Source organism: Aulonocara sp. 'chitande type north' Nkhata Bay, linkage group LG13 (assembly GCF_057382095.1).
Source record: "Aulonocara sp. 'chitande type north' Nkhata Bay isolate Kocher_YH1m ecotype deep benthic linkage group LG13, A_spYH_male_GT1.1, whole genome shotgun sequence".
Lineage (NCBI taxonomy): Eukaryota > Metazoa > Chordata > Actinopteri > Cichliformes > Cichlidae > Aulonocara > Aulonocara sp. 'chitande type north' Nkhata Bay.
The window spans coordinates 20033138-20053372 of record NC_141356.1 but is presented as its reverse complement, the minus strand read 5'-3'; the positions used below and the strand labels follow the sequence as shown (position 1 = coordinate 20053372).

Sequence of the window (20235 nt, the reverse complement as noted above, 5' to 3'; positions counted from 1 at the left end):
CTGTTTTAAGAACTGTGTGGTTTTTTTCTGAAGAATCTCCAGCCCTGAAAAATTGTTGTGTTGAACTGTGTTTGTCTCACTCAAATTCCTAACTAACGATAAAGAGATAGCAAGTCTGCATGGGTGATGTAATGTATTTCGCAGTACTTATGTAATCTGTGGTGTAATTCACTTAATCGGGTAATGTAAACTGTCCACTCAGTTTATCTTGTATTGGAGTGGGTATTAGAGCTTCTTTTTACAGTTCAATCCACCAGGGATGGCTTGCCAGGGAAGTTTACATTCTGCCCCTCTATCTCTCCCTAGAGGACTGGCCTCATTTTTTTTTTTTCATTGCTGCCTGCCGAAATTGGTTTCTGGTCGTATACTACGAGGCCGAGTGTTTGAGAGCTGTATCTGCTGATACAGTTTGTAGGCTTGTGCTGGGAGACACAGAGTGCTGTAGAAGAAAAATAATAAAGGATTGGAGAAAAAAAGACAGAATGGCTCATGCTCACAAAATAGCTCAATAGGTTTTCTGTCTTGTCTTTCTTTAATTCAAGCCTTCGGTGTGGATGCCACTGAACAGATTGTGAGCTGAGATGATGTGGAGGATTATACAAGGTCATAGCTTGCGACTCCTGCGTTCAAAGAACATAGATGGTGTTCATGACTCCTGCCCTCACCCATAGTATGATCTGTAGGCAGTTCATCCCTCAGCAATTGGAGGGATCAGGGCTCTCCAAGAAAACACTGAGACTAAAGGAACCATGCTGGCAGAAAAAAATAGAGTGAATTGCAGGGATGGTGAATTCGCCCATCTCCTTGACTTTTTTTAAATACTGTTTCTATGCTCTAACACCTTTGAAGATTCAACCATACAAAAATGAAAATTATATGACTCCATCTATTTTTTTATAAAAAAAAATACTACATACTATGTGCAGTGCTGCTCAAAGCTGTAATTTTGATGTTTAACCAACAAATGATGGATTGGATCTGGCAGAACATTTTCATGCAATATTCAGTTAGTAATGGAAATGAAAGCCACTTATTGGAATTCAAGGAAATTCATGTTCATTATGCAACTTTTTGTTGTATGAAAAGCCACAAATAGAGTTCTTTGAATAATGTTTCTATCCAGTAAGTGTGTCAATGTCCAAATTTCACATAACAGATTCGAATGAAAATGCACGTTATTGTGAGCTCTATGCTTAAATCATAACTGACCTTCTTTATAATGTATGCAGTTTCAAGTTAAATACATTTGGAGGGTGCTTTTGTCTAAAAGGAACCTACATATTTTCCACATCTATGCACTAGTGGAGTTTCTTGCCCAAGGGCAGCTTGGGAATTAGAGAAGCTAAGAATCAAACACGTAACTCTCGGATAAACACCTAACCTTCACTACAAAATTGAATTAAAAAATGATGTATGGTTCTATCATTTCCATACAGGATAAGCTACTTTGCATGAATACTGGTTTTGGAACTTGTTATACAAAAAGTCAACACACCAGTTTATGCAAACAGGAAATGACACTTGTACCTTCACATGTCAGTCAGAATGCAACTTCAGAACTGACACTTCAACTTCAGTAACTGACAGTTACTGCTGATGTGATTTTTAAGTGTGTATGAAGCTATTTTAAGTAAATGTTAACAGCATGAAAATTTGGACAAATTTCCCATGTCATGTCCAAACATTTTTCCCTTTCTGTGTCGTCTTGACCCACAGAATGACTTAAGGTGCCCTCTTTGCATTGATGTCGTTGAGTTGTATTGAGCTGCAGCAGATCGACAGTAACACAAAGAGGAAATTTCACACTAAGGAGGACACGGGCACACTTTTAAGTCTAAATGCTGACATGTGGTTGAGCGTATTTAGCGATGTCGCTTTTGTCACTTACACTGATTGATCTCGAAGGCGTAATAGGCCCGTGACACGCGTACCTGGCTTTTTTTTTCCAAGAATCTTTACAGCCTCGCTCACTCGGGGGATATAGCCGCTGTATTTCCCTCCGATACAACATCTGATCTGTATGCCAGGCTTGGCACATATACCCGAGTTGATATCCTGACAATATTTCAGTCGGAACATTTCAATTTGATGTAGAGGGTAGATTCTGTCCTCTTTCAGAGAAGAGACTGTTCACAGAGTCACAGAATGTTTATGCGGGTAGGGACTTGTGATAAGGAAACAGACAGATGCGGTCTTCTCATGGTTGATTTGTCTTGGTGACAATACAGAACAATATTTGGGACACTGAGTCACTATCACACGTGAAAGCGTTTTATGTTTCGACTGCAACGTGGGAAGGAGTAAGCAGTTTCTTGAAAAAGATAAAGACAACTGGGTTGTGGTGTTACAAGAGTAATGGTATGTTGTGACTCAGGCAAAGAAAGAATGCCATGCTTTCGTAAGACACACTGCCACTGTACTCCTCCGTTCAGAGCATGTGGCAGATTGTATCGTTTGCACTTGTTTGCTTTCCGCCCCTCAGACATATTTGCTTCCCCTTCTGCTTTTTTTTCTCTGCAGAACTAATTCTAGAAACTGTCCAAAATCTCTTTTGAAGTAATTTAATGGAGTGTTTGTATTGATTATGTGCCTTTCTCACCCCCTCCTGTTTTCTTCTCTCCTCCTTTGCTATGTTTTTTTTTCTTTTGGGGGGTTTATGGCAGTATCTTCTTCATTATGCCCAGACCTGTAGGAGAGAGAATCACAAGCTGTTTTTCCTCACTGATGTGCTCATATCATTAATTCCCTTCTGACTGTGGCCTGGCCGGAAGCCAGAGAATTCTAAATCTGTAAGCAGTAAATTGTGTGCTGGGGTGGAAAAATCTATTAGATGTTTGAGCATGCCTCGAATTTGAATGGGAGAAAGAGAGAGAAAGAGAAAGAGACCACCCAACAGTCGAGCCATATCCTGTTATGGCTCACGCCGTAATCAAATTCAGCTTCTTTGGATAGCTATATTCATCAATAATTTGTGTTATTTTATTTCTGGATTGTCACATAATGTGTTTTTTTGGCTTATGCAATGAAGGGGGCTGAAGGCTGGTGCATGGTTAAACAATGAGAATGGCCTCAGAGGAAATGAAGAGCTCCGTCTCTCCATTAGGGAGGTCTGAAACAACAGTTGTGTCTCTCTTCTCTCCATTAGTCAGGTCTGGAACAACAGAGATGCTATTGATGTGACCTCTGCCAGGCATCTTAAATAGACAGAAACAGAGTGAGGTGCTTTCATAATGCGCTAGCAGCTCTGCCTCCAAGACAAATTCCCTGATAGATTCATTATTAAATTATTCTTTTTAATGATTCGCTGTTATGAAAGCTCTAAAATCACATGGATAATGAGGCTTTATCTGAGGCTGTGTGTTGACTGAGAAACATTTGCTTTCTTTTCTTAAGCAAATCGCCTGCCTGTTCCAGTTACTCTGACTCATACTTAAGCGTTACCCAACCAGCAGACTTTTTAGAGAGATTTCTGTATTAGTCTATGTCAAAACATGATGTGTAATATGATGCCTATTTAAAGGATTACGGCAGCATTAATATTTCAGTGCTGAGGTTTTTTGTACATCTCCCCCGATATGTTTCTTTCTGCATGACAGCCTCACATTCTGCCTTCAGATAGATAGATATGGATGTTTTTTTTGGTGCTGCTCAGTAGGCTTTCTAGACATCACAGATTGTACAATTAATAACCCTGCATTTTTTATGAGCATGCCAGTCCATCTGCTTTATGAATGCATGTCCTCTTCTGGACGCCCTGTTGTGCTTATTAAAAAGGCTTGAAAGTCAAACCTACAACATGAGCAGTGTTAAGTTCTCCACTGAAGTGCAGATCTGAGGCATTTTAGTTGCTTTTAGTTTCAACTGTTTAAAATTTATACTGTTTGATGATTCTACTTCGCTGCAAGTCAGGGAAAATTTTCTTTTTTCCCTTTTGATTATGTATATGATAGTTTTGGCAAAGCACATCGTAAGATTTACTCACAAAAATACTATTTATCATTCAGTAAATGACTGCTAATGCACTGATATATTAGCCAAACGTCAGTATAAGCTATCAGCAAATAAGATGCCATTTACTGATGGCTGCTGATATTTATCTGTTGTATTCAATCCGTTTTGCACTGGATAATTGGCAAATATGGTCTGATGAAGAGCAACAAAAAGCAAATTAATCGATGATATAACAGAAAAAAAGATCACCTATTGGCCAAATTGTTGTTTTTAAATATGGGTGTCAGTATTGGCCCAGAATTTGACTTTTTTTTGGCATATTATATACATATTACCAGTTACAGTAGTGAAATATATCAGTGGTAATGATATAGAAATGTAAGACTATAACCCTGTGAGCAGCTGAATGGATGGATGGACAAACAGACATTACTAAGTTTCCAAACTGGAATTGCTAACTTTTTTCAAGGACTTTACCTTTGCCTCATTAGTTCTTGTTAATTACTTTATAATAACATATAATTATCAGCACAGGCACATCTGTGTCTGATCTGAAGATAAATGAACAGATTTTTGCATCATCATTAAAACAGAGATACATTAAATCTGATGCTGTAATAAAATATTTCCTAAGTGACATTTCTGTTGTTCTTACAAAACTAAACACAGATTTTATCAGTTTATTGTGAGCTTCCAAGTTATGCGAGTTTAATAATTCCACTTGTCTCTCTTAATAATACCAGAGACTTGGCTCATTATTTTCAAGATTTGAAGGTGTGTGAATTAATAAGACTGAACTCTGCAGAACGATGATAATAATAGCTTCTTGACTTCTACAGTATGTGAGAGTGTGTGAACATTAAATAACCATTTATTTGTATCATAGCATTAGAGTGTTGGAAAAACACTTTGAGTCAGACCCTTGCCAAGGTAAAAATAGCTTTCATTGCTGATTGCGGATCAGCTTCTCAACATCCACATAATATATTTCATAATGTGTAAGGCTGAACTAAACACAGGTGCACAGCCAAGCTGAAGGGTGTAAACTGTAGTACACAGTATAGATTATAGCCTTGCGTTCATTTCACAGCACAGAGGTACTGTAATGCATTTTTCCTCCTTTGAAAGGTAATTGTAATTTGGAAGCTTTGATAGATTCCAGACCTTTGTTGGAAGCTGTGGGAGTGTGTGCGCATAGTCACACATACTTGCCTGGGTACATAGCTGTTCTTAATGCTTTTATTAAGCCAAAGAACTACAGATGACGTAATGTGTATTTGCAAAATATCTCGTTGCAGATGGTGTAGTATGTTTGGCTTTCTTTGATATATTAACTGCCAGAGGAGTTGTATGCAGTGCCCTCCCTGCAAACAATAGATCATTGATGCTTCTCTGTCTTCTTTCTCAACCTTTCAGTCCATTTCCTTGTTATGTGGTGGCCCGAGGAGCACTTGGCAAAATGAGAGGCATTCAGCCAGCCCCTCCTCCCCCCCTCCCCGATTTTCCCGTCAGCCATAACTCAGGGAAAGCTGTTGTTTCATTCACAGTGTCAGAGGGTAATATTTAAAGTTAACAAAAGCCTAGTCACAGAATTGCTGCCTTGTAGAGTAGGTGCAAAATTTTATTTATATTGCTGAGGATAATTACTGAATGGGAAGGGAAAAAACAGCTGTGTTGGACTCTCATGAAGAGCAAAGTATGACACACCCATGTTGTCAGGCATCACGAAGACTAACTTAGCAAGTTATTTCTTAGACAACAAAGGCCTTTGCCAAAGAATCTCTGATTCATGTTGTTTTCGTTTCATGTCAAACACTTTGTCATTATACTGTAGTCAAAGTACAACACTATACAGAACAAATAAAATATCTTGCACTGTCATTTTAGATTCCTTTTGGACTTGTTTCATAATAATAATATTTTAAAAAAACAGCAGAGAGAAGTAAGAAGCCTTTTGGCATGAATGACCAGTGCACATAAACTTGTTATCACAGCTGGTAGATATTCTTCACTGAAGTTCTTATCAGTCCTGTGCAATGTGAGACAAGCAGCTACAAACACTGTATGTGCTGCATTACAGTAATTACAGCTCTGTTAGTAAAGCGCAGGATGGAGGTTTGCCACATCAGAGGTCATGTTCTGTAATCTGGAATGAATGAGTTTAGAGCCAAGACGGCTGCAGTTTATCAGAAATTACCTGCTCGTTTCGCCAGATACTGTGTATGTTAGGCGAATGAGACAGCAGCTATGTGAAAACTGTTTGTGTAGGACTGAGCTTGGGAACTTCAAACAGAGATCATTAGTGCTTGTGGAGAGAAAACAATTGTTAGTGGGTCTTGTTTTCTTTATTGTGGTGCTGCTGGAATGTGTAATCACAACTAATTGCACAGCAAAGAATGCAAGAGAAAATCCTACAGATTGCATTTCTCGGATTTGCTTTTGTATCTTCAGTACGGTTTATATCCATGACAGCACATAAACAAGAAATGTGAACAGATGGCACTGGTTTTTAATGACATATTGCTATCTGGAAAGTCTCCCTCTAAGCCACAGACTAAAACATCTCCCCTTGGGGAGCGCACCGCTCTAGTTGTTATCATCTACTGCTAATGTCACTCTTTTCTTTGCCACATTGTCAAATCCTCCAGCTAAATAAATGCAATGTAAATTGAGTATTGTGCTGGATGTAATTATTGAAAAGGGTTCCAGTTGGCTTAACTGCACAGGCTGTTTATATAAAGCCTTCCTCCTCTATACAGATCTGATGATAGAGAGATAGGGCGAGGGAGAAAGAGAAGTTCATATTTAATGACAGGAATTCGCAATGGAGCCATGCTGAATGACAACAACACCCCCACCCCCCCACCCTCAGCATCTCCAGCAAACACCCCCTCTCTTCTCTCTCTCTCATTACAGTTTTACCATTGGGAAACATGCCTGTCCCAAATAGCCTCCAGTATTATTCTTTTGTCCCTCTTCTTCTTCTTTTCTTTTCTTTTTTTATTCATTCTTTTACTAAAACACATTAAATTATGTTTCCTTTTGCACACTATGCTGAGTATACGCCCTGAGAAATAAGTCTGAGCTGATAATGAGGGACCCTTCTTTGAGGAAATACACACGGCAACTTTGATCTAGAATGGCATGTAATTCCTTGCCTGACCCAATTCCCAATCTCCTGATAAGATGTGTTTTTTTTTCTCTCTCCCTCTCCCTCCTTTGCTCTAACCTTCCAGCAGAACTCACTTAAATGGGAACTCGCTGTCCCATTAAAGATACATTTAAAGGCAAACATGTCATCCATTTCATTCTGCGGGAGAATGATATGTGCGGTTGAAAATGCTGTCTTCTACAGGCTGAGCCAAAGAAACTCTCTATGTATTCCTCATTCTCTCTGTTGCTGACAACCTCTGAGATTTCTGATCACAGCTGCTCAATTGAGTTTGTGTCGGAAAGAGCCGCGTGACAAATGAGAGTGGCCGTCATAGCAGATAGAGTATCATCACCTGGGTGTAACAGCTTTTAGGCTTGTTTGAGGAGAGGGAAAGAGACACGGGGAAGGGTTTCACTTGTTTGTGTAGTTGAAAGGAAGCTGTATTTCTCCAACCACAGATAGTTGATTAAATTTACTCCCTGTGGTATTTGCACATTTTGGGTTCTCGCAGAGCAGCTTTTTTTACTCTCTGAATTGACTGCGCTATAAGTGGATTGACCCCCAAAACCCAGCAGTAGTCTTTCATTAGTCAGGATGCAGCCGGGGACCAGACAGCGAACAGTGTTTAGGGCCAATCCATCACCGCACAAAAGGGGATCAACATGGCACAAACTTGTCCTCATAGCTATCAGTTTCGAGTTTACTTCCTGGTGACAGTGATAATTCTGAAGGGTCAAAGCTACATCGAATTTCATTTCAGGCACAAAAGAGGAGCTTTCTGAAAGCTCATTTGTTACACGGCCCCCGTTGTTTTTTTTATAGTCAAAAGAACCAATTTGGGTTTTTGACAAGGAGCCTCTCTGAATAATTCCTTCATGTATTACAGGACCTATTAAATGCAAACTTTTCAATCTGGCAATCAATAAGGCAGGCAGCTTTCCCTGGCCCTGTGCCAGACACATTAGGGCTGCGAGCGATGGTTGCTAGGGAGCTGAGCCTGCTCAGGGGAAAGAATGTTTAATGTAATAGAATCACATAAATCAACCGGAGGAAAGTGCTTGTGTTGTTTTTGTCTCTTCTCTTCTCTTCTCTTCTCTTCTCTTCTCTTCTCTTGCCTGTTTAACTGAAAACATTTAATATGGGTGTGTGTTTTTGAACCCCCCCTCCCACCAACATCAACCGCAAAAACATCTGGGAAGGAATTAAGCTGAGGGAAGTTGAATTTTCTCTGTATGTGTGTGTGTGTGTGTGTGTGTGTGTGTGTGCATACTAGTGTTGTATCACACTTGAATAAATTGAGGTGAAAATTATATAAATGTTTCTTTTTTTTATCCTTTTTCTTTTTTTTTCCTTTGTCACAGTCCGCCGCCCCACCCTGCTGAAATGAATGAGGCACTTTAGTGCTTTACTATAATTAAGAACAGGAGCCAGCATGCATGGAGGGCTCTCTTTCTCTCTATTTTATGTATTACTCTCTCTCTTTGTTACTCTCTCTTTCTATTTGCCCTCTGTACAGTTTCAGTGGAACATTTCCTCTGGGTGTTGGTGCCCTTTTGTGAGAATATTATTCTCTTGCAAGAATTAGGCATGTGCACGTAAAAGCCAGACTCTCACATACTAAGTCATACTCACTCCACCCATCTGATACTTTTTTAATATCACAGCCTTCACGCAGAGCAGCAGATGTGATCAGCTTGAATTCCTGATGGGTACAGTTCATTCACCTTCTTGTGTTGGAGCACATAACGCTTTTTAGCTATCCGCCGGTAAGCTCAATGTGTTCCAAACAGTCATATTTATAACAAAATATCCCTAAGTAAACTGCGCCTGTGTCAGTCTCCACCTTGTGACAAACCTGCTTCCACATTGTTTGTCAGCTTTGAAATTCTGCTGTGGTTTACTTGCTTCGCAGCTTGTCACTGAAACACTTTCGCAATAAACAAAAGACCAGACTTCGTGCTCAACAGGGTGTATTAAAATATAAAACATTCTGGTGAAAACATAAATGTCGGGAACAAACTATGTTTGCAAACGCAGCTAAAAGGCAGGAAATGCTTTTGAGAGGCTTTTGCGAACATTTATTTGTAACAATCACAGATTACAATAGTGCTCATGTGAGGGGTGGGGCAAAATATCTATATAGCAGCATATGCAGTGATACATTATACTGGCAGTAAATAATGATATTTTATATAAATAATGCAGGTGAGAAAATACAGTTTGTTCAAAGCATTATACAGAAAGCAAATCAGATCAGAGTGCTAATTTAAGAAGCTGACTTTAAAAAATGTACTAATAATAATACACACCAGCTGAGGTTGAACTGCTTTGTGCTCCTCCAAATGCCCCAGTTTCAAGCAAATAGTTTACTGTGTATTTGTCCTTTTGCCCAATTTCTGGCCACTGAGTGATGTGTGAATACAACAGCTAACAATGATAAACTTATAACAGTGGGCATGTTAACAAACAGACACGGGGCAACAACAGCACTTGGATTAATTTTGTAAAAATAATTTCCATACTCTGCTTGTTTTCACTCTGTTTTGATCTCCACCAATTCTTGAGGGAAAATATCTGGATCTTCAGCTGCTAAATGCTAAGCTGTGTTCACCAGCTGTATACTGTGTTGGTATGCTTGAGGTAATGAATTGCTTAGTAGGTTTTTAGGGCATCCAGCTGTGCACAAAGATGCAAGCGTGTTGACGTTAAAACCAAAACATGAAAGAAGCTTAAAGAAGCTAAAATGGCTCAGGTGAGAGGTTTTTTTTATTGATTAGTCACTAAAAATGAACTGTTTCGTATTAGACGTTGGGATGTAATTGTTTGCTAATACGGCATAAAAACGGTGGCTGCTCGTGTAGGAATAGTCTTCAGTTCAGTACAGTTCAGCTACATGATCATTTTCGTTATAGTTGATTTATGGGCGACTCTGCATGAATTTGTCATATCTGTTCTGAGAAAGGAAATAAATTGTCAAAAAATGTCCTGATTTAAATCATCTGAGCCAACTCACTGTGATAGTTAGATTTCAGCTTGTCTTTTGATCTAAAAGGCAGAACGTATGCTGTGTACATTGTGTGCATTTGTCTGTGAGAGCACAGCTTGCAGCTGATATAATGAGCAGGGGAGAGGCGAGTCAGTGTGTGTGACTGATGCAATGTTGATGATGGACGGCCACTGAGTCATTTGCAAACACAGTTTGTTATTTTGTGCAAATCCATTAAACAAATTTGAAATATTGTTTCAATTTTACTCCCTTTAAAGAAAATAAACTGTGCGTTAGTGTCTGTGTGATGGCTTTGCTTTGTTTTACTCTACTATAGTGATTTATTGATGCTGCTGCATCCCCGGTGTGATTAATGTGATTTTGTTTACTGCACAGACTAGGTTGCAATTAGCAAAATGTTCTAGCACATTTTGTTTTATCCCAGATAGTGTAGTCATTCACAGATTGGATAGGCGATGAATCATGCAAATTCAACGAATTTATTTCATTGTTTTATGTAATTCTGTCTTCATTGAAAACATGAGGTTGCCTGTAGTGTAAATGTGATGCCCCCCACACATCATTTCCATTTGGTGTCATTGACAGATGCCGTTCTCTCTTTATTTGGTCAGGTTTCAATAACCTGAAACCAACAGCCAGATCGGGCGCCTGCTGTCTCTCAGTGTCATGTCCCCTCATTGAAAAGTAGGAGAGAGAAAGGAGGTGAATAAATCAGAGCTGTGTTATATATTATGAGAAGAGGCTAAATGGAAACAGGGCAGTTTCGAAGATCAATACAGAGCACAGAGAAGAGAGCCCACAGCATGGAGGGAGAATACCAAACAAGAACCTACTTTTCTTTACTTTCCCTACTTATTTTCTGCCCCCTTTCTTCACCGCAGCCTCACTTGTCCCTATATTTTAAGTTTTTGGGCTTGTTTTGGTGTTACCGTGGGATTAAAAAAGGAAGGAAAAAAAAAATCAAATATGAAAGTGACATTATTGGCTCTGGGTTACATGCCTTGCCATTTCTCGCCAACCCCACAAAAGCAGCAGGGGGATCCAGTAAATTCCTTGGCCGAGCAGATAATGTGGAAATGTTGACAACAGCAAATTTGAGCAGAGTGAGTGATTTAAGGACTACAGCGGGTGACAGAGAGCATGAGAGTAATGGTTTTCAGCTTCTTCCTGCTTGTCTGTGACAAGAGAAATGAGCACACTTGCTTGAAAGATCTTGTCAGAGCTTGTGGGCAGTTTGAATATTTTTAAGCTTGGTTGAATGTAAATGACACAGTTTACATGAGTAGCATTTGGTTTTTAATTAGCTAGCACAGATCTGCTTTTAACTGTCAACAACCCTCGTATTACAACTAGTTTTATTCCCAACTTTCAAAGCCGCTACAGAAATTATCCAATGAAAAGCAGAGGAGCTCAAAGATGCGGCAAATAGATCACCCTTTTATTTTGCTGGTTTTGAAATTTATTTTGCTGGTTTTGAAATTCAATGATATCAATGATGTTTCATCTGCCAGAGCAGCTGCTTCAACCTCAACTAATGAGTTTCTTGTTGAATGCAGCATTTCTGAGATTTTGATTATGATGACTCGTTTATCATGCTTGTTATTAAAGAGAAATTCTTCATTTGGTGTAATTACACAAAATATGTTATAGTGGCTGAGCTTCTTCTCATCATACTTATTCCTGTACAGTGGGACCACAGTATAATCTCCTTTCATCCCTTTTTATGCACATGGATTACTGCATGTTGCTTTTATTATGCTGTGGTAGAAGTAAAAACCCTTATTTTTACTTTACACACTACCTCACTACTGTATGCTCTAGATAGTTGTTTTATTAAATATGTTCATTAAACATGTCGTGCAGCACATCATCGCACATATTAACTAATATGTAAATGCCATTTTATAATGCTTATAAAAGAAATAGAAAGTCATACTATTTGGTGTGACCAAAAGTTTGTACAATATCTCTTTATAAGTGGGTCTTTATATAGGTTCCCAACAGTTTATTGTTCTGTTTGTAGAATTTAAAACCTTTAAATGTCATCATAAAATGAGAAATAAAGCACAAATAAAACCACACACCCACAATAATATGTATTCTGCACACAGACTCTGTTAACAGAGAATTTGGCACAGGGCTAGAGAATTAGCACTTAACAGGCTCTCTGTTCCACTTTTCGGTTAGATGTAATGCAACTTTTTGTTGCCGCTGTCTTATTTTAATGTTTCCACAGCTGAGCTGTGAAGTGCAGCTTTGAAAACAATCTATTCTTGCGAACCTTGTGGTACAAATTGTTCTTAAGTCAGATGAAACACCTTTAAGTCCTTCCTTGACTCACCTGGCTCGATGTCACTGTGGGTGGAGTAGATGTATGATGACTATAGCTGTATTTGAACAATTCACGTCATGCAAGACACCATAACTGGCATACCGGTACAGCTGACATACCATATAGCACAACTCATAAGACCTTGCTGTCATTAGTGCAAAAAGAAGTTGAGTAATTTTATGTTTTAAATCGCAATGATGTATTCAAGGGAAATTCAGTGAGCTGGATGTCTATGAAAGATGAGTGGGTTTCCAAAAGCATGTCATAGATGAGTGATTCTGAGAGGAAATCAACTTTTGTGTCTACCTCTGACAGGAGGCAGACACAGATGTTGCAAAAAAGATGACATTCATTCTTTCTATCATGCTTCACATTAAAAAGTTGCTGTTTGGCAGGCTCTCAGATTTACGCATTTCCTTGAATGCACCATCAAAGCAGATATTTCATTTGTTCTCTGTGATGGATTTCCAAATGAATTATCAGCAACTTTACCCTGCAAGTTGAGTCTCATTTGTTTTTCCATTTTATTTGTTGAATAAAGAACAGCGGCTGCCGATAAGCCAGGAAATCAGGACTATCAAATCTTGTGTTCCGGCCCTTTAAAAAGGAAATACTACATCTGGTGTACAGTTGTTTTATTTCACATGTTCAAACCAAAAGTATAAAAAGAAAACTGTGCACTGCAACTTCTCAGTTTGTTCACTTTTTGTGCTTTGCTCCCCATTTCGGTTCCCTTTCATTTGTGCATCATCTGTCTTATTATTTACGTGGGTCATGACACCATTAACATAATGTATGGACTCACTGCATGCAGTCCTGCTTGTATACCTGAAACTCTAAAATGTTCCCATGATAGAAAAATAAAGGGAGAAACATTTGTTAATGTTATGCTTCCTGACTGATGTCATTTTTAAAGTATTCCAGCCCACAAATGAGTATTGCAGACTTTCTTGTATAATTGTCTTCCTGACATTAGAGGTTCGATGGCTCAAAGCTAAAACATACATTTTAATCACCAGCCCTCACCCTGTTGCACAATTCCCGAACTCTTGCTGTAGTTGTGTAATGCCTGTGTCTGAAAAAAAAAAAGACTGACTCCAGCTCGCATTTTTATTTGCATATTACAGAAATGTTTCAGTCATGCTTCTTTAATCTCGGGAATATTTTAAAGATCAGCCCAATCTTGTCATCTCAACACAGAGTGAAACCCATCCATGCTTTTGTCACATCCTGATTAAATTACTGTAATGCACTTTTTGCTTTAGTAACTCAGTCATCCTTGAAGTGTCTACAGCTTGAGCAAACTTTTTCTGCAAGACTGAATATCAAACTATAGACATATGTTAATAAAAGCTCTTCTTTTGCATTAGTACATTTTTGAATTGATTTTCTTCTGGAGGCCTTGCATACCAGAGACAAGTCTATGGAGTTGTTGAATTAGCTTGTATTAATGCTATTCTCGGTAGTACCGTAACAGAAAGCCATGAGAAAATGGATCAAGGTTTTTTAGCAGTCTCTTGGACAGCTCAAATCAAAAGGAGAAGAAGTATTCTCTTTATGACTCCTTAACTAAGTTGAATTGCTGAATCTTCCACATAAACTTCCACAACAATTTATATATATATATATATATATATATATATATAGTGAATTCCTTTGATTATATTTGGTATATAGCACTATGCAAAGGTATTATGTACACTAAAGGATTCCTATCCATCAAATAGTACCATGAAGAGATGTGCTACTTAGAATATATACATTCATAAGTAATAGAAATGGGCCTCGCATGCAAAGTGATCACAAGACTGAGAATCAGCTCAAATCCAGCGATAACAGCAGGGATGCAGGGAGTCGAGATGGTAGATTTTATCTGATTGTGCAGCATTCCGGTGGCTGGAAAAGGGAGACCAGACATATTTCTTAAGTAGTGGTGACTGTACCGACTAACACTGACTCCACATTGGAAACAATAGCCAACCAGATAAGTCATAATTCAAGCATGAGATGCCAAAATATTCTGCCTTTTATTCCTCGCTATGAGTTGAGCTCCAGTAATGCAACTCAATAGCCTCTCTGATTAGGGCCTTCTTGGCTTGTTTACCCCCACATCTTTTATATGCCGCACTTTTTCAGTTATATATTTGAAAAGTGCTGGTCCAAGCTTAGATAACGTTAATGCTAGCACGATGACATCATCAGCATTATATTTTGAAACTTTAGAAAGCTCCTCCAGAGTCACAGCAGATGATACAGCAGGCTACAGGGAGGTGAAAATAAGCTGAGTGCCCCTTTAAGTGTAATACGTGTTTTAAAAGCACCACAGGGGATGTAATATTTAATGATTAGTATTCCTTTTCACTTTACTGTGTACTGTAAAGTATTGGAATTTATTTTGTGCTGCTCTGACTGAGTGGTTATATTATCAGCTGTCCTGCAGAGCAGTTATGACCCTGACACTATTGTAGTTTATGAGGTCAGAAGCTTTACAGCATGTTCTGAAAATAATCTGCCGCACCGCAGCTGTTTGATCAACACGCCATACTACCACTAGGAAAGGACAGAGAGACAGAAAGAGAAAATAGAAAAGAGGTCCTCAGAGAGAGAAACAAATTGCATAATGTTCTCACAATGTCTTCAGCTCTCCAGTGATACAGCCACAGCCCCAACCAATTAGGACGCTTACATTAAGATAAGGACGTCCTTTATTTTGAAAGGTCGGGCTGCAAGAACAAAAGGAATTTTTAAAGTGTGTTTGCACTCAATGTGCATTATACGCACGCACACTGACATGCATACTTTACAACACCTTTGTACAGTTATTAATGCCCTGCGGTTCTCACTCCAAATTGAATCTAATCAAGTGAAATGCTGTGAGGGTCCTCGGGAGAAAGAGCAGCTCTGACGGTGACCGCTTACAATAAAATCCCTGACATTTGGAAACAAAGCCTGCTCTACCTCTGAGCTGTAATTGCGAATGACAAATGCCGCAATCTTGGATAAATGTGTGTGACTGCTGTGGGATATGTATGCAGTAAAATGTGTGTTCATACATTTGTGGGCTTTGTAGCGACTTTGTAGCATGTGAATATATGTGTGAGTGGAGTGGCTGAATGGTTTTAATAATTTCTTTTGAGGTGGTCCGTATGTTGGAGTACAGTGGAACTAATTACGCTAATTGTTGGGAATGCAGCTGTTGTAAATATGTTATGAATAGAGTCCTTCCTGTCCTGCTTCTGCTGCACATTTCAGTGATTTTTATCAGCCTGCAGCTTCAGAAAATACCACCACAAAAGGGAAAATGCATTTTTAAAATCTGTTTAAAACTGTCTGTAGCAAGGCAAGGTGAAAAGCTTGCTAGTTAGCCTCCCCCTGAAATATTAACTCACCAGCAGAAATTCCCATGAATGTCATGTCCAAGGGCTTTGTAAAAGTAGACAGGGTGGTTAATAATTCATATAAAAATCGTGTTTCAAACTGCTTGACTCTACTTCATCAGCTGTGGAACCTTGTAGTCTGGTTAGTAAGCTAGAATAGTATTAAGACCTTACTGCAAACAACAGCCTATTAGAATGAGTGAGTCGTAAAAATCTGATGTTTACAGAATTGTGTTTGCTTTTAAGAAACAAAGCACTTGCATATTATCTGTGTGCTTTATGATTGGCTTATGTCAGATCATTATCTAGTATTGTTCTTTGTTCTAGGTCATTTTTTTATGATTGTACTCTATAATTACAGGGTTACAACACGTGAGCTTTTACTATGCCTCCATTTTTTCACGCTTATGCAATTACTCACGGTCTGCCAGCTATCCCAACTCTGATGGGTCAAGAGGCGGGTACACCCTGGACTTATTGAAATTATCAATTTAACATTACCTCATATTCATTTGTCATATTATCTTAGAGTTGAAATTGTTAGTTAGAATCAGTTTTACTGTTTTTCTAAACGCTACTGTTACACCAAGTGAGTGAAAATTCAGCAGTTGCAGTTTCTTGAATTTGCTCGTTTTGTGGTAGCAGGGTAATTCATTTAGCTTTATTTAGCTCTGCTGTTCAGAAAAAATGAGGACATTAGAAAATGTATACTTTGGCATTTGAAAAGTTGAAATGAAAGTGGCTATAATTGGCATACCTAGTTCATTGTTTGGAACAGAAAACCGCGTATGAAGTTCAGTGTTGTGCAAGCTCAGACTTCACAAGAGCTAGCTTAAAGTTCGGTTTACAGAGATTAAAGTGAGTCATTTCACATTCAGGTTGACATTCATTTTAACCTACTCTTAGCTATTCTTTTTTGTTGCTTTTTTAAGTAGCCCGCCCCCCCCCCCCCCCCCCCCCCCCCATAAAGGTACACGCAATATAACTTTACAGATTTATTGCTGATGTGGCTGACTTTCTTTTTCAGATCTGGCAGGCAGCCTTTGTGTAAAAAGAATTCTCCAGTTTATTCATAAAAATAAAAAATATTTTGTATGGACTTGCTCTGATAGTACTGTTGATAGTTGCATCTAAAACCACTGCCGGCGCTTGGAGTGCCAAGGAGTTGTTTCCAGTGTGTCATGTGCACTGAGCACACTTCATAGCACCTGTTTATTCTGGTGAAAGAGAGCAACACTCGTGCCCAAATGTTTTGTTGCAATTACTAGTACTGTGCATGCAGTCCACCGAAAACATTTGCATGTCCGTGGTCAGCCCTGATGATGTTATATTACACAAAATAGTTGATTCAGTGCCAGAGCTTCTGTGTATATTCAGATCATTTCCATTTGTTGTTTGTAAAGGAGTAGGTTCTCATGACAGATTTACTAGAGCATGCAGTTTCTGCGAAGTAGTCCAACAGGAAACACAAGATATATATACGTTTTTAAAAAGCAGGAAATGCTTCTCTCATGGCTTCAGCTTGGCCGATATTTACAGCAATATTTCTTTACTGAAGTGCCTTCCTTAACCCTCTCCTGCTGAATAAACATTAACCGGGCATGTAATTAGTTAAGGATTATCATATATCTGATATGTGGGTGGCAGGAGATACATTCTGTTCTAATTAAACATTAAAACTGTCATTTTAATCACTGTCAGTAACCTGTAACCTCAACACCCTAGTTGCATAACATCAACATATAAGCGATTACTCAGGCATCATTATGAAGGAGAAAGGCCATAAACACATAACAAATATAAATAAAACTCAGTGCACGTTTCAGAGCACATCATATCAAACCCTACATATATATGTGGTTCTAGTGGTTTCCTTTTCCTGTAATAAGTTGTCATCTTTCTGACACGGAGCTCTGTATTCGTATGACTTTATGTTACATTTTTATCTTTCTGTGTCATTGTACACTTTCAGTTGTTTTTGTTCAACGGTGTCTTTATGGTATTTTATTAGCTGGGAATGGCATTCTGTCTGTTGCCCCGGCGCTCAGGTCGAGACTTGAATATTTAAACAACTTTTTGATGGGCTGCACTGAAATTGCATACGCACAGTCATGCACCCTCAGGGTGAATTGTGAAACCTCTGTTGAGCCTTTAACAATCATCTAGCACCATTGTCAGAAGTCGAAAGTTAAAAGCAGGCTAGTCTCTTGGTTAGGTTCTTACACGGTGCCAGTATAATATTAACTGTCCGACTGTCTATCAGCATATCTTCCTGGGATTTATGGCAGTTTATTGTATCAGCTCAGTGTGCACTTCCTGTCCTGAGGTTCTCCAAATAACAGTAGAGGTTTCTCTGCCAGTCAGTTGTCACAGGTGATAATGCATTAGTCAAACTTACACACTGTAAATGGAATGTTAATCACACAAAAGTAAAGTCTGGCTCCAGTGGGAGGGTTTGCTATTACCTGTGTGAAACAGTGAGTGTAGCTTTTGAAGCAAGGCGACAAACCGTGATTTTTTTTTTTTTGAGATTGTTATATAAATAACAAATTCACATTTATCAGCAAGTGGCTGTACACAGATACCTGCAAACACTGATTCACACCAGCCTTGTTTAAATTGCTGTTTGAGAATTCCCATCCTTGAACTTGCTTGTTAAAAGAAGGCATCTGGAGTTGTTTTGACATTCCTCTTGTCACCCAAGCAGCTATGCATGTCATGCATTTCGAACATGCCGTCCGGCAACGTCATATGTTTGCACTCATGAAAGTCATCCTGTCAGTTTGCTGAAGTGTATTATTACTACAAGGAAAGGATGTGAAACTTTCATGAAGACTATTTAAAGTCACAATGAAACAGCAGCGTTAGAGAATCTTGCTTCCTTAATTCGATGCATTTCCTGATACACACAGCGAAATCCCTGTGATGAGATACCAGCTCGCAAGGGACACCTGTCCGTCTGAAAACAGTGCAGATGTGGCACCTTTCACAAATTCTTGAAACAAAATAAAGTATTAAGTTTGTTCTGCTGGTTTACATATTGATCCTCCTTGGTTTTATTGTGAATCAAATAAAATTTCATTAGGACAAAGTCTGAGATTACAGATAATTTCATATTCACAGCACACTGGCAGTAGATGTGCTTGAATATAAAAGTAGCCGAACAATGATCGATGAGCTAGAATGAAATCATAAAAGCCGAAGAGAAATGGAAGAGTGGATGTGTTCTGTAAAAATTAAGTGCTGCCCTTCTCTACAACTCTTAGAGGGGCACTTGAAAAAAGCAAAACAGTTACAGTTCAATGTCAAATTAAAGTATGTGTAACCTCTGTGGCCCTTCTAACTCCGTGCCTTTTTGTTGTGTTTTCCAGGCCAGGAAGAAGATGGGCGCAAGGTTTTAGTCCTCAGTTACCCTCAGTATTGTCGTTACCGTTCCGTTTTGGCACGGCTCAGAGAGCAGCCGTCCTCTCTGCTCATAGACCACACGGTGCTGGCGCTGGGCGGCATTGCTGCGTTGGATGGAAGCACGAGGATCCTGTACTGCCGGGACACCTTCGAACACCCCACCCTGCTGCAGAATGAGAGCATCTGCGACGAGTTTGGTGAGTGTGGCAGCTGGAGATTTGATTGTAGCCTTTAGATACATTATCATATTAGCTCATCTTGAATGCCAGCAGCTATTATAGTGCCAGTTTATGGAACTTTGAGTGTTGGCCCATGAAACATCAAACTCATCATGTCCTGATCTTTGAACATACGCATGCTCTTAAAACTCATTCTCACAGTACGGTTCATCTCAAACTCCCAATTATGTCATTTTGGTTACCTAGACCATTTGTTCAAGTCTGCTTTTAGTGGGAAATTGGCATTTTGGGCCAAGTAATTTAGTTCCATTGTGTGAAAATTGTGAAATGGTGAAAAAGTACTTTAGTTCATTTAATATTTTCACTTGTTAAGGGCTGCCTATCAAAACGAAGTCCATCAGAGGACAAAGAAAAATAGAGCCAGTGAATTATTCTGGTTCCCATGCCAAATACTGTTGCGCTGTGAAAAAAATATAGGATTTAATGAGCTGAGAAAAACAGCCCTGCTTGGCTTTCTGACAAGGAATTTTTCAATAGGCTGAGTTTGAACATTAAAGTGAAATCACTTCAGTTGACTTGTTGAATGTGAATTTTGAAAGTGACAAAAGCACATCTGGGGGCGTGGAGTTAAAACAAACTGAGCTTATCTTTCTGTGAATTTGCTTCATGACGCTAACTGCCATTAACATAACAGACCCACATTTCCAAACTGTCAGTGGCTAATTTGAATGCGGGTAATGTCGGTGCCAGATTTTGGCACAAAGGAGAATAAGACCGCACCTTCGGCTCTGCTGCATTGATTCAGATCTCTTTCTCTCACATAGTACGAC

The 20235-nt window shown here is 39.0% G+C and overlaps 1 protein-coding gene across 2 annotated transcripts in view; it reads left to right on the top strand.

Annotated features, from left to right (window-relative positions):
* The window catches only part of arid5b (AT-rich interaction domain 5B), a 74875-nt gene that overhangs the window by 13892 nt on the left and 40748 nt on the right, over positions 1–20235 (top strand). For both annotated transcript variants that reach the window (XM_086259084.1, XM_086259083.1), the window contains one exon: positions 19193–19423. In XM_086259084.1, the coding sequence (XP_086115210.1) occupies positions 19193–19423 (231 nt within the window). The remainder of the gene's footprint in view (positions 1–19192; positions 19424–20235) is intronic.